General features: G+C 32.4%; 1 protein-coding gene across 1 annotated transcript; it reads left to right on the top strand.

Annotated features, from left to right (window-relative positions):
- Positions 1-10906: 10906 nt before the first annotated feature.
- Positions 10907-12558, top strand: LOC108484261 (dof zinc finger protein DOF2.1). Its single transcript, XM_017787988.2, has 2 exons — positions 10907-11365; positions 11754-12558. Exons 1-2 carry the CDS (start codon positions 11339-11341, stop codon positions 12522-12524), a joined length of 798 nt encoding a protein of 265 aa, XP_017643477.1. The 5' UTR covers positions 10907-11338; the 3' UTR covers positions 12525-12558.
- The last annotated feature ends 2358 nt before the right edge of the window (positions 12559-14916 follow it).

The raw sequence follows: 14916 nt of genomic DNA, 5'->3' as shown, positions 1-14916 counted from the left end.
GTTCGGTTCCTTCGAGTCATTAAGTATTTCAAACTTTTGTGATCCGTATACATATAACACTTCTCACCATATAAATAGTGTCTCCAAATTTTAAGGCAAAAACAATTGCAACTAACTCAAGATCATGTGTAGGGTAATTCTTTTCATGTGGTTTTAATTGCCGTGAAGCATAAGCCACCACCTTTCCCGATCGCATTAACACACAACCCAAACCACTTAAAGATGCATCATTGTACACAACATACGGTATACGATTCGATTGAGTTAAGACCGGAGCTTCGTTAACATTTTCTTTAATCGATCAAAGCTCACGACATTCATCGACCACATAAACTCAACATTCTTCCGTAATAAACGAGTCATTGGTGAAGCAATCATGGAAAAATTCTTTACAAAACGGCGATAGTATCCTGCTAATCCAGAAAACTTCGCAGACTTGATTTACATTCTTTGGTGTTTTCCAATTCACCACCGCCAAACTTTACTTGGATCCACACGAATTCCTTCAGCTGATATAATATGACCCAGAAATCCAACCTCATGAAGCCAAAACTCACATTTACTAAATTTCGCATATAACTGTTTTTCTCTCAAAGTCTGTAGTACAATTCTCAAGTGCTGTGCATGTTCGGATTCTGTCTTTGAATAGACCAATATGTCATCAATAAATACCACCACAAATCTATCCAAATAAGACTGAAAAATTCGATTCATTAAATCCATAAATGCAGCAGGGGCATTCGTTAAACCAAAAGGCATTACCAAAAATTCGTAGTGACCATACCGAGTTCAAAAGCGTCTTTGGCACATCACACTCTTTAACCTTCAAATGATAATACCCAGATCTAAGGTCTATTTTTGAGAACACCGCAGACCTTTCAGTTGATCAAACAAATCATCGATACGAGGTAATGGATATTTATTTTAATTGTTACCTTATTCAAGCGCTCAGTAATCAATACACAATCGCAACGAACCATCTTTCTTTTTCACAAATAAGACAAAGCCCCAAGGTGATGTACTCGATTCGATGAACCCTTTATCCAATAACTCTTGCAACGTGTCTTCAACTCTTTTAACTCGGTGGTGCCATTCTATACGGTGTTATTGATATTGAGTGCACTCTAATTACATCAATTGTGAATTCAACCTCACGATCCGGGGTAAACCTGTAATTCCTCAGAAACACATCAAGAAACTCATTAACAATCGACAATTGTTCCATCTTCAATTCAAAACCCCGAGTATCAAGAATATAAGCGAAATGCTTTATTACCTTTCCGAATCAATTTTCGAGTCAAAAGGTGAAATAATCCGACATCATTCTTTTATCCCCAAACTCATTGAAACTATTTCCCCGTCGACATTTTAAATCAACTGCTTTTCTCTACAATTCACTATGGCATCGTGTTCAATCAACCAATCCATTCCAAGAATAACATCAAATTCTCGGAAGGTAACAACATTAAATCAGCAGAGAATTCATAGCCTTGTATTTTCAGTGGACAATTCCGACATATTAAATTAACCAACACACTTTGCCCTAGTGGATTAGTGACTTGCAATTCAAGGTCGATGGACTCAATAATCATTTTCTTTTTCGACACTAATGCAAAGGCAAATATATGAATGTGTAGATCCGGGATCAATTAAAGCATACAGAATCATCAAAAGATAGAAATTACCAGCTATCACATCCGGAGCGTAAGCTTCTTCCCTTGCCGGATAGCATATGTACGTCGCAGTACTCTTGTCTCGATCGGTCAGTAGTATCTCTCGTTCCCGAATGAACAGTCCAGTAGCACTACTTTGACCTGAACGTTTACCTTTCTGAGGAGTATTTGCTTGCTTCTCCCCTTGTTCTCTATCTTCTTTTAATAATTGAGGACAGTCCCGAATAAAATGATCAGTTCCACCACATTTATAGCAAGCTCCGGCTCTTCCCCAACACTCACCAATATGAAATCTACCACAATTTTTACATCTAAGTCTCGGAATATTTTGCACACTACTAACACTAGCTGCTGGTTTCTTAGTTACTCCGACATCTTGTTGAGTCGTTTTACTGTTATTCGATCGTTCCGGGATTATAACAGTCGACTGAATCATTTCGAACTTTTGGCGAAAAAGTCGAAGTTGGTCTAGAGAAACTTCTTTTGTATACCTCTTTACCTCTTCTTTCTCTTTGCATCTTTCTATTATACACTTCTTCCATCTTTTGAGCTCGATCGACATGTAATCACAAATTCCGAATCTCTGTACCTCCAATCATCATTCGATTTCATCATTAAGCCCTTCTTCAAATCTAATGCACATTTCTTCCTCTGTCGGTACAACATCCCGAGCATATCTACTGAGATACACAAATTCTCTTTCATATTCGGCCACTGTTTTATTCCCTTGTCGAAGATCAAGAAATTCTCTCTTCTTCTTATCTAAATATCTCTTTCCCACATACTTCTTCTTAAATTCGTTTTGGAAGAATTCCCAGGTAAGTTTATCTGCAGGTACCACTACCTCAATGGTTTCCCACCAATTATACGCTTCTTCTTTCAATAGCTAAACCAAGACATCCCAAATAGTCCTCCGGAGAACACATCATCTGTTTAAAAACTCTCTCCAAACTCTTTAACCAATACTCTGCTTTAACCGGATCATCGTCCGATCTCCCTCGAAATTCTTCAGCTCCAAACTTTCTGAGTTTTTCAATTGGTGTTCTTTTGCTAGATTCAGTTATCGGAGGAGGTGGAGGAGCAACCGGGGGTACTACAGATGTTGAGATAGGGGGAGGAGGTTTGAGTCTGATTTCTTTCTCGCACATTCTCATTATACCACCGATTCATGAATCCATAAATCATATTTTTGAGTTCTTATTCTCGCATCAATGAAATTGAGCTTCACTACTTGTTCCTTGTTCAGAGGTTTGTACTGCTATTAACTTCTTCTTGCTCGCTTTGTTCGGTCTATCGACATCTTTTCAAATCAAGATAATCTATAATAAAAACAAGGATTAGATCGGATCATACAAGACACTATCACAGATTTATATGGCATGTAATTCTAGATACTTTTCACATCATACATATTCCGAGAATCGCTAAACCAAGCTCGATACCAATAAATGTAACCCCCTTTACCCGAGACCGTCACGAGTCGAGCACGAGGCATTACTAAACTTATTTGAGCACTTAAACAAATTCAAACAATTTATATCACACTTTCCAGACAAGCTGTCCAACTGTGTCATAGTTGCTAAATAATTCATATCTCGAGTTATAAAACTCGAAATCCAAATCCGTAAATTTTCTCTGAATTTATACTCATATATCTACTTACCAATTTTTTCTAGAATTTTGGTCAAGCCAATTAGTACAGTTTATTATTTAAAATCTCCCTGTTTCAGGGTTTGACTACTCTGACCTTTGTGTATTACGAATCAGATATCTCTCTGTACAGAGCTTCAATGACTATGCCGTTTGTCTCTAATAAAACTAGACTCAATAAGGAATCTGTACATATAAAGTATGACTTCTAATTATCTTTGTAAAATTTATGGTGAATTTCCAAAGTCAGAACAGGGGATCCAGAAATTGCTCTGGCCCTGTTTCACAAAAATTTAAACATCTCATAAAATATAGCTCATATACCTGTTTTGCTTCTTCCATATGAAAATAGACTCATCGAGATTCGATTCCATAATTTATTCATTATTTAATTCCATTTCTACTATTTTTAGTGATTTTCAAAGTCAAACTACTGCTACTTACCGAAAACTATTTTAGTACAAATATTGTTAACTAGTTTATAACATCTTTACTTCAATTCATTCAAACTCTATACATGCCATATAAATCTTCAAACATAAAACAAAAGCTACCGAATTGATCTGGATAGTGTGCTTTGTTGTGTTGATCCGATCTACCCACTTCACTTCAAGTCAATCTACATAAAATATTAAACACACACAAGTAAGCTTATTGAAGCTTAGTAAGTTCATAGGTTAAAAGTAATGCTTACCAAACATAATATTTCCAAACAATACCAAAACATTTACTAAAGTTTCCTGCGATTCACAACCATTGTTATAATAATTCACATAGTTGAGCTCAACAAGAATAACTACTCAATCTCTTTCATTTGGATCACTTCTCTTTATTTCTTATAATCAAATTAGGAAACGGCTTATTTAAATTGAGTATGTCGTTGCTCAATGCCACGATTCACAACTCAGTATGGTTTTCCTCATTGAAATACCATACCTACATTTTCAACTCGGTATGGGAAATGCCATACCTACATTTCTTAACTCAAGATGGATTTGATAATACCATACCTACATTTCACATTTCAAGATGGATAATACCATACCTACATTTCACATTTCAAGATGGATAATACCATACCTACATTTCACACTTTGCCATGGAACAACCATGGTCTTATCCGTCAATTCATCACACGTCACGATACTTAACGTACTCAATCCTGCGTTTTCCTAATTTGCATTTCCACATTTATTCTTTCATTAACAAAATCTACACAATCCCACAACAAATTCAGTATATAATAACACATTATAAACTTCAATCATTCACAAATAAACATCTAAATTCAACCATATGAACTTACCCACTAATTTGTAGAAGATATTGAAATTTAGGGACTATTCCACAACTTTTTCTTTTCCTCGTTCTTCTTTGGATTCTTTATCTATAATATAAAATATTTCTACTCATTAGCATTTATTTGATTTCTATTTCACTTCACAATTTATGCTGTTCAAATTTCGAAATTGCACTTTTACCCCAAAATTTACAGTTTTCACAATTTAGTCCCTACTCAATTCACCCATCAATTGAACTAATTTTCTCAATTAACACTTTATTTTATCATTATAAACTATTTCAAAACCTTTTATATTCTGAATTTCAACAGAAACCTTCAATTCACAACTTTTTCACAATTAGGTCCTAAATATCATTTCCTATCAAAATCACTTAATAAAACCACCTTAATATGAAATTAGAACTTAAATTTCATAATAATTCATCATAAAATTCCCTTATCTATCCAGGGTAACTTCCAATTTCACCCATAAAATCAAAACTAATGAATTCTACAAGTGGACCTAATTGTAAAAGTCATAAAACATAAAAATTATCAAGAAAAAGCAAGAATTAGACTCACATGATGTAAAAATATGAAAACCAGCTTTCTCCAGACCTTCTATGGCGTTTTGGCTGAGAAATTATGAAGAAAATGTCTAGATTTTTCAATTACATCATTATTTAACTATTAACTTTTATCTATTTCCAATTTTGCCCTTGTTCACATTGTTTTCTTGCTTATTTCATACCCAAACCGTCCAGCCATTAACCTTTGGGTCTAATTGCTCTTTAAATCCATCTTTTAAATACTTAAGCTATTTACTCACAATGTAACAAATTTTGTGCTATTTTCAATTTAATCCTTTTCAATTAATTAGCCATCCAAACGTTAAAATTTTCTAACTAAACTTTAATACTAACTCAATGACACTCCATAAATATTTATAAAAATATTTATAGATCGATTTTCAACTTTGAGGTCTCGATACCTCATTTTTGACCCGCTTGACCTAATAAATTCTTTTAATTCACTAATTTCACCATTTCACAAATTCTTCTAAATTCTTACTTGACTCATAAATATTAAATTACTATCTTGTTCAATCTTATTTGTCGAATTTAGTGATCTCAAATCACCATTTCCGACACCACTGAAAATTAGGCCGTTACAGCATTGGACCCCTGACTTGGTAGTAGAAGCAAAAAGATAATAACCTTAATCAAATACCACATGTTTGGAAACAAATATCCTGCCATTTGTATCTAGGAACTTGTAGCCTTTATGATCATGACTGTAACCAAGAAAAGTGTAGACTTGAGTCATGTATTGAAACTTGTGCTTATTATATAGGTTCTGAGGTATGGATAATAACAACCACCAAAAGTCTTAAGAAGCATTTAGTCTGGTGAGGCGTGATACAACCTCTTATGAGGGGATTGCCCTTGGAGAACAAGTGCAGGAGGTTTGCTAATCAGGTAGACAACATGTAGGAAGACATGGCTCCAAAGGGATGTTGGCGAAGATGCTTGTGCAAGCAAAGTGAGGCCATTTTCAACCAAGTGTCTATTTTTCCTTTTTACATTGGCATTCTATTCTAAGGTATGAGGGCAGGTCAGCCTATGTTGAATACCAATCCAAGAAAGTACTTGAGTTAATGGTCTGAACTCTCCACCCTAGTTATTCTGGAACATATTAATTCTACACCCAAATTGAACCTCAATAAACTTGTGAAATTGAAAAATTTGTCAAGAACCTCAATTTTAGATTTGAGTAGATATATCCAAGTGCACCTACTGTAGGCATTTAAAAAAGTAACATAATAGAAACACCTTCTGAAGAAAGGGGAATAAGTCCCAATAAGTCTGACATAATGAGTTCAAAATGTGAGGGATACACAGTCTTAGAGTCAAGAAAAGGAAGCTTATGGGACTTGCCTAACTATCAAGCTAAATAAACAAATGGAAATTGAGACTCTTTTTAGACACTATTACAGGTTTTAAGCACTTGATAGAAGTGTTTTATTACAAGGTTGACCAAGTCTTTTATGCCACAAGTTTAAAACAGAATGTGAAGCAACAGTGGTTCCAAATTTAGCAGTGTGAGCAATAGGAGTAGGAACTATAAAGACTTCTTGTTGTGGTGATGTATGAAGCTGAAACAGCCCTTTATGTATGTGACCCACCAGTATAACCATCTCTATTTTGATGTCCTTCATAAACCAATGAAAGGGATGAAATTCAAAATACATTTGATTGTCTTTTGCAAACTGAGCTATTGATATCAAGTTCTTGCATACAGTTGAAACATGAAGAACATTTTTAAGGTGTAAAAGTCTTTTACTAGTGACAATAGAGGAAGATCCTACATGAATGACAGGGACAAGAGCGTCATTACCCATAAAAAAGTTTACTCTTACCTATGTATTTAGTAGCATGAGTTAGAGTAGGCACATCATTAGTGATGTTATTTGTGGCGCCTTAATCTAAATACAATATCGGATCTGTATTAGTGTTTGAAGTTACTAAAAAATGACACATTGGTTGACCAATACCTGCTTAAGGACTAAGAGTTCTACTACAACATTGTTGTATCCTACAACTTGGTGAAGAGTGTGTTGACTGTCTTGAATCAGTGAGCTGATGACAATTCACAGTCATTGTTGAACCTTCATCAGAAACACCTGTAAAGGCCTCGTCAAATCAATAATAACATTTTTGCACAAATATGGCCAATTTTACCACATAATTGACACTAGGGTCGATTGTGTGAAAACCTTACCCCATGACCTTTACCATGATGAGACCCTGTACCTTGCTGGAAACTACCTCTAGACTGTCTATGTCATTGATTATAACTCCTATTATAGCCATTGGATCTAGAGTCCTTAGACTGATTTTCACATTCACTATTTTGTTGTCTAGCTAGATTGGCTTGCATAGGCACACTTGACACAAATTCTAATTGCCTAGTTTCACAATCAAGAAACATGTCAACAAGAAGGTTAAGAGAAACACAAGTGATTGATTCTACCACTCTAACAGGCTCATATTCAATTGAGAGCCCAATTAGGATAATACTAATTTGTTATTGCTAAAAAATCAAGCTACCTGCAGCAGTCAATGCGTTACACATTCATTTAATCTTGGCTAGATATTCTTTAACAAATAGCTGACCCTTCTTTTAAGAATACAATGCATGCCTTAAACTTGAAATCTTGATAGTAGACTTTGCACCAAATCTTCTTTCCATAGTTGCCCAGACATCAAAATTAGTACGAGCACTTGTAAGATACACCAAGAATCCATCACATACGGTTGTCAACAACCAAGAAGCTAACAGCTTGTCCTGCTGACTATGCAGAACATACTCAAGATTCTTAACTAGTTTCCCATCTTTATCAACTAAGAATTGAGAAGGGACATTGACAATTCCTAAAACAAAACCTTGCACACCATATCCTTCAAAAACCAACATGATTTGATGATTCCATAAAAAAAATTATTCTCACCAAGTTTAACAGTGTCACGCTTAGGAAATTATTAAATTTTCTTACTAACAATAGAAGCCACTGGACCAGACTCTGAACAAGGTGAATTCAGTTGCACATCACCACCACCACCACCACCATTCAAGGAATGATTCTGTCTGGCTTCAAGTACCCTTGGTGCTATGATGATCCACATAACAAACCTTGAACAACTTCAACAAGAAAACTTTGGCTCTAGTACCATGTCAAGATTGCTCACAATTAATCAGAAGAGAAACAACACATAACAAGAAGGAAGCTGTAAACTAATGAAAACATGATCTACATCTTATTGAATGACTTTTATAATCCATAAGGACTTAATCTTTTGCATTTATATAAGACCAGTTAGCAAAGTAGCTGACTAGCTGATCCAACTAATTCAATTACTGAATAACAAAAACACCAACTGACTGCTAACTTCTTAACAGACTTAACTGCCAACCACCTAACTACCACAACAACTGCCACAATTGACTTATTCCTTAACAACGCTTGAGTAACTAAAATGAAAGTACCCTAAAAATTAGGTGATGAAATTATAAAAAGAAAACGTCTTAAAAATTAAGTGACCAACTAAGTAATTTACTCTATAAAAAATAATGATGTTGTGGACCATGTGAATGGAGTTATATATATATATATATATATATATATATATATATATATATATATATATATATATATATATAGGTGTTGATGAGTTATAGACCAAATTTAAGACCAAAACTCATTATGTTTTCTAATTTTGTCGTTACTTGATCTTATGGAAAAGATTTATTCCTTGGGTGATCTCTAACGAAACAAAAGAAAAAAATAGGACCACAACGAGGGAAGATTAGGTTAGGTTAAGGGCTTGTATTATATTTTTATATAAAGAAATAAAGGTTATGAATACTGGGAATTATGCATATAATAAGAAGAAGACAGGAAGATCCTGCTGTCATTGTCACCACTGGTAAGTACTGTGTTTTTCACTGAACTTGTCCCTGCCCATCATTACAATTCCACATCATCAGAACCTTCAACTAACATAAACATTAACATATATCGAAATCACTATCACTATCAATTCCAACATCTGGACCCCCACCACTTCTACAACACCCATTCCCCTTCATACCACTTTTGCTTTCGTCTCTCCTATTGTGCCTTAAGCTCGACTCTATGAGCTTTTTTTTTTAAAAAAAAAAATTTCCCTCTTCAATGAATTAATTTGATGTTTATTGACTTAGATTTAGATGTCTTAATTAAGGAAAGTTGGGAAGGAGTAATCAGTTTGAATTTGTGTTTTTAATCTCAAAAGAGAATATGCCTGTAAGCTTCTTTGAACTTATTTCTTATATAATTATTTGAAATATTAAATATAAAGAGAAAACTTATTAGGTTAATTCACAATTAAATTATTATATACTAGAAAATAGCCCTGGGTGATTGATAAAATATTTTAAAATTATATAAAGTTTTAAATAAATTTATTAATTTAATTATTTTTAATATTCTAGTTTCTTATGTAACAAGTTTTGTATGTAAATTTACTTGCTGGACTATTTTTATTTATTTGATTATATATTTTATTTCATTTAGTCAATATATGCAATTATTATCAAGAATATTCGATTCATTGTTTTATTTATTTAACAATATATTCATTTCTTGTATGTAATTATTGTTTAAAAATAATTAAAATATATTTAATACTCTAATAATAAAAGAATTTCAAACTGTATTTAAAGTAATTGTACAACGTTCATAATTTTTTTTGTTTCCTTGAGTAGTAAAAAAACTTATATTAAAAATAATTTGGTCAAAAGTTCAAATTTAAAGTATATCATATCGATTTGAAATATACATTATATGTGAATAATGAATTTCATAAAAAAATCATTTTAATTATTTTATAGTTAATTACATTCATTTTGGTATCACCACAAAATAATGTATAAATAAAATAAAATTTATTTTTAAAGATATTTTATTTTATATATAAATATATATTTAAAGTTTTTACCGACACTTATCATCCCTTACTATTCCTTCAATAAGCTGTTAATTGAATTACAAAATCTTTAAAAAAATTTTAATCATTGAACAAAATTGAGATTTAAATGAGAACTTGTATTTTGTAAGGTGACTAAAGACGAATTGATAGGAGGATCTAGTTAGAAAATCAAATTTTTAATTATATTTTAATGGAATAACAATTATTAAAGTAATCAATTGATATGAATATTACTGTTAATACAATAAAATGTAGGTTCAAGTATGTTGATATTTATTATCCTTCTATTTATAAATTAAAGAGAAATTATGAATAATTTTAAATATTATATAAAAATAAATATAATCAAAATCACAATCATTAAAGTAATGGAAGTTATATAAGTATTTTAAAAAAAAGAAAAAAAAAGAGAGAGGGAGACAGTTGCTTTATGTGATGATGATAGATGTTTGCGAAACACGAGGTTAATGGCAAGTGGTTTCATGTGTTTAGTGTGGTAAGAAAGGACAAAGAACAGCCCTTGGTGATGCTGCTTATATTATTGCATCCATATGGTCCCACTTTCACACCCAGTCCCCACACATAAAGCCTAAACCATTAAAGCTTTGCTTACCTCTTTCTTTTTCTATCACTAGCTTAGCCATGGATAATTTAGAAATTTTAAAATATTATTTTATTTTTTTTAAAAAAAAGAGAGAAAATTCCGTTAGGGTAATGAAAGCTTTCTCAGCGTGCAAGTCATAATCTTCTACGGCTAACTCATCATTATATTTTCTCTATCACTTACATAAAAAGAAATCTAGAATGCATCCAAATTATGGTTAGTTTGTTAATTGATTGGTGATTGTGTAGATATGGTTCAAGGATTTTTATAAGTAATGCCTTCTCTCTACTACTGAATTTGGAATAAAAGGAAAGCTCATAAATATCCGAATCTACATAAAATTAAAATAATTAATAAAGTATGTATATTAAGGTATATTAAAATTATAAAAACCTCGTCTATGAGGGGGAGGGCCTCTGATTTATATATATTAAGGTCAGTGGGAGGGGACGCTATTCTTCTTCTTCTTCTAATTCTCTCTTTCACTTTCCTTTGAGTTGTTTAGACCTAAAACAAAAACTCTCTTCTTCTTCTCACTACCATCTCTCTCTATTGGAGAATTTTCTGTTGAATTTCGCTTTCCTTTTTCATTGCATGTATGGATCCTTCCAGAGGACTACACCAGGTATATACTGATATTTGATAACCAAAACATGTCTCTATTATTTTATATTGACATACGTATATATATGTTTGATGAAGTCACAAATTTACTTTTGTTTTTGTTGATTTTCTCTTGTCTGAATAGTCAAAGGGATTTGTAATGCTTCTGAACAAAGCCTAATGGATGATCTCTTGTGGAGGCTTTTGTCTATGAATATGTGTTCTTTTATCAATTAAGTAATTTTATTTCTAGATTTGATATCGGCTTCTCATTAATTCATGCTTACGTTAGTCAATTTCTTTAATTTTAATTGAAATCCTCTTTAACTTTCTCTTCATCTCATACCAAATTTCTGTAATTTTTCTTCCAGGTTGGGCTAAACTTCAATTGTTTTGTTTTTGTAATGCAGGAGATGGGGAACCCTTTGTCGGAAAACATGGTGGTTAACTCAAAAGGACAGCAGCAGCAGGAAAGAAAAGCAAGGCCTCAACCAGAAGAAGCGCTTAAGTGCCCAAGATGTGAATCCACCAACACCAAGTTCTGCTATTACAACAACTACAGCCTTTCTCAGCCAAGGTATTTCTGCAAGTCATGCAGGAGGTATTGGACTAAAGGCGGCAATCTCAGGAATGTTCCCGTGGGCGGCGGCTGTAGGAAGAACAAGAGATCATCTTCAAAGAGGACCCAAGACCACGCTTTCACGCCCAGTGCCAACCCACTCATCACTCCCCACCACCACCCCATCCCACCTTTGACTTATGACATCGACACCAATGACCTCACCTTGGCCTTTGCTACCGTCCAGAAACAATCACCTAGTGGGCAGCAGTTAGGGTTTGATGATCATGATGGCGACCTTTCTATTTTTGGAAACCCTAGCTTTAATGGTAATGCACTCACAAGCAGCTTTCTCGGGAACCACAGCAATTTTCAGAGTTATTGCTATGACAACATTGGGATGGGAGGTGCAACCACGGGTCTCAATGGGGAAACCATGCTGCCTTACAATAATCAAGAAATGATTGATTCAACCATGGCAATGGGACAAGACAGTGAGAATAGAGTGTTATGGGGTTTGCCTTGGCAACTCATTGCAGCAGATAATAACATGGTGGGCTTGGGTGATCTTGATTTAGTAAGAGATAACTGGAATGGACTTCTTAATACCCCCCTAATGTAAAAAAAAAAAAAAAAAAACATGACAATGATGCTGTTTTTTTTTTTTTTTTTTCTTCTTCCCCTTATTGTCTGCAATCTGCAAGAAGCAAACAAAGGCATAGACTTTACTCATAGTATTTCAGTGTTTTTTCTTTTTAAAATTATGACTCTATCATTTGGTGATATATAGTTCAAATTTGATTGTTAACCAAATCAACGCAATTGCAGAAGAAATTAAATATAATTTCCATTTTGGATAAAGACATCATGTTTCTTTCTTACTTTCAGGTAGATTCTTGTAATACTACATCATATTATTAAATACACCTTACCAGTTGGCATATTATAAATAATTCAAAGAGTTTGAATTTGGGGGATGAAGAATATGGAAGCATCAAAGCACTAATCTCGGGGTGGATATTATGTTCATTCCGAATCTAAATTAAGATATGGGCGTGAGAGAAATGTCAGAAATCAGCTCAAACATTCACATTTCTTTAAGGTATGCATTGACATTAAGGGTGGGAATATTGTGGCATTATATAAGATGATACTATACAAGACTAATTTTCCATTTGGAATACTTATGGTTTTCAAACTTGAATCATAAAAGGAGAAACATGTAAGAAAATCTTTGACTGGCTATCCCAATGAAACTCCAACATGTCTTAGAATGAAAGGACAGTCACGTCGTACATGGAAGTTTAATACCAAAATAACATATTTAAAATCCTCCCTTTCAACTTGGGTTACTATTGGTAATATTTAAATGTTTTTAATTCAGATCAAGAAAATATTTGGTATATTGTTATATTGTTATATTAAAGTATTGATAAATATTCTATAAAAATATAATAAAATATTAAAAAAAATAAATATTTGAAGCAAAATACACCGTTAAATTCTTGTGTAAGAGTGTCGACAAAGCCTCTCTTTCCTTGAAGAAAATATGCTTCTTGAAATCTTAATTAATTAACAAATTTAGGCTTTTCATTTAAATTTATTCTAAATAATTAGGGAACTAAATTTGCGGTCTACCGCTTTGATTAGAATTGTTCAAAACAAAAAAAAATCCATTTCGAGCAGCAGTTTTTGACAATATGCTAAGATGTTTTATTGTCTGAACAACCACTACTTTTTCTTTTATCACACCAACTTTTATGTTACATTTACACACCAAACATTAAAATTTCGACAGTCCACGATCTCAAATTATATTTTAGTTATTTAAATTTAAAATGTTATATTTTAGTCATTTATATTATTATGTTATAATATTTTAGTCACACAACCGTTAATTGTCATTAACAGTATAATAGTAAATTAATGTGACACGTTAAATCATCATTTTAAATAAAATTTTAGGTTAAATTATACAATTGATCCTTTTTTTGAGAAATTTATTTTTTTATTTTTTAACTTTCTTTATTTTGCATCCTCTTCTACTTTTCCTCTATTATTTCCATATCTTTAACATAGTTTTTCTATGTTTTCTATTTTTAAAACTAGTACATATACTCTTATTTTGGTATTGGATATTTCTGTACATTCTGCTTAATCTTCCTTTTGATTAGTCTTTAATATGGTTTTAGCTTAAGGTAACAATTTTCTATTGATCTTCGATGAAAATCCAGAATAAAATTTTTTTAAATCTTTTTTTTTTCTTATTATAGACAATTGTGAGTTGGGGCTTGTGATATTTTACAAGTATTGCTAAAGCTATAAAAAAGGATCTAAAAATGGATGATTTTATAGAATTGTTGAACCTGATATTTCAATGAAGATTCTCATGAATTTGGTTAAACATTTGATCTCATTAGGGTTAGCTTAGTTTCTAGTTCTTGACATCTATTTGGTAAGCACATTAATGTCTTTGGTAGAATTTAGCTTGGTATTCTATTAAATAGCAAAGAAGAAATGTTATTGATTAATTCAATAGGTCGATTTTATTCATCTTACTGTGATCAAAATGGTCTTTGGGTTTACACAGAGAGTTTGTAATCAAAGATATTTGGCTTTAACAAATAAAGAAATAAAAAGAAAAAAATTAAATTGTTCAAAAAAAAGTATAGGGACTAGTTTTATAACAAAAGGAAAACATAGAAAAACTACGTTAAAAGAAATGGAGAAGGGAGGAAGATAGAAGGAGAAGTAGAAGAGAATGAAAAAAAAAGAAAAAAAAAAGCTAAAAGAACACAAAAGAAAAGCATTAAATTGCTCAAAATGAAAAAATATAGGGACCAATTGTATAATTTAACCCAAAACTTTTATTTGAAATGATGATTTAACGTGCCACATCACTTATTGTTACACTGTTAACAACAAATAACGACTCAGTGCCTAAAATGTTGCAACACGATAATGTAAATAACTAAAATGTAACATTTCAAACATAAGTGACTAAAATGTATCTT

This window comes from Gossypium arboreum, chromosome 7 (genome assembly GCF_025698485.1).
Source record: "Gossypium arboreum isolate Shixiya-1 chromosome 7, ASM2569848v2, whole genome shotgun sequence".
NCBI lineage: Eukaryota > Viridiplantae > Streptophyta > Magnoliopsida > Malvales > Malvaceae > Gossypium > Gossypium arboreum.
This window is presented reverse-complemented; position numbering and strand designations above follow the sequence as displayed.

Coding starts and splice junctions, on each gene's coding strand:
- LOC108484261 (XM_017787988.2), top strand. CDS start 11,339: ATGGATCCTTCCAGAGGACTACACCAG. Junction 11,366..11,753: donor CTTCCAGAGGACTACACCAG/GTATATACTGAT, acceptor TTTGTAATGCAG/GAGATGGGGAACCCTTTGTC.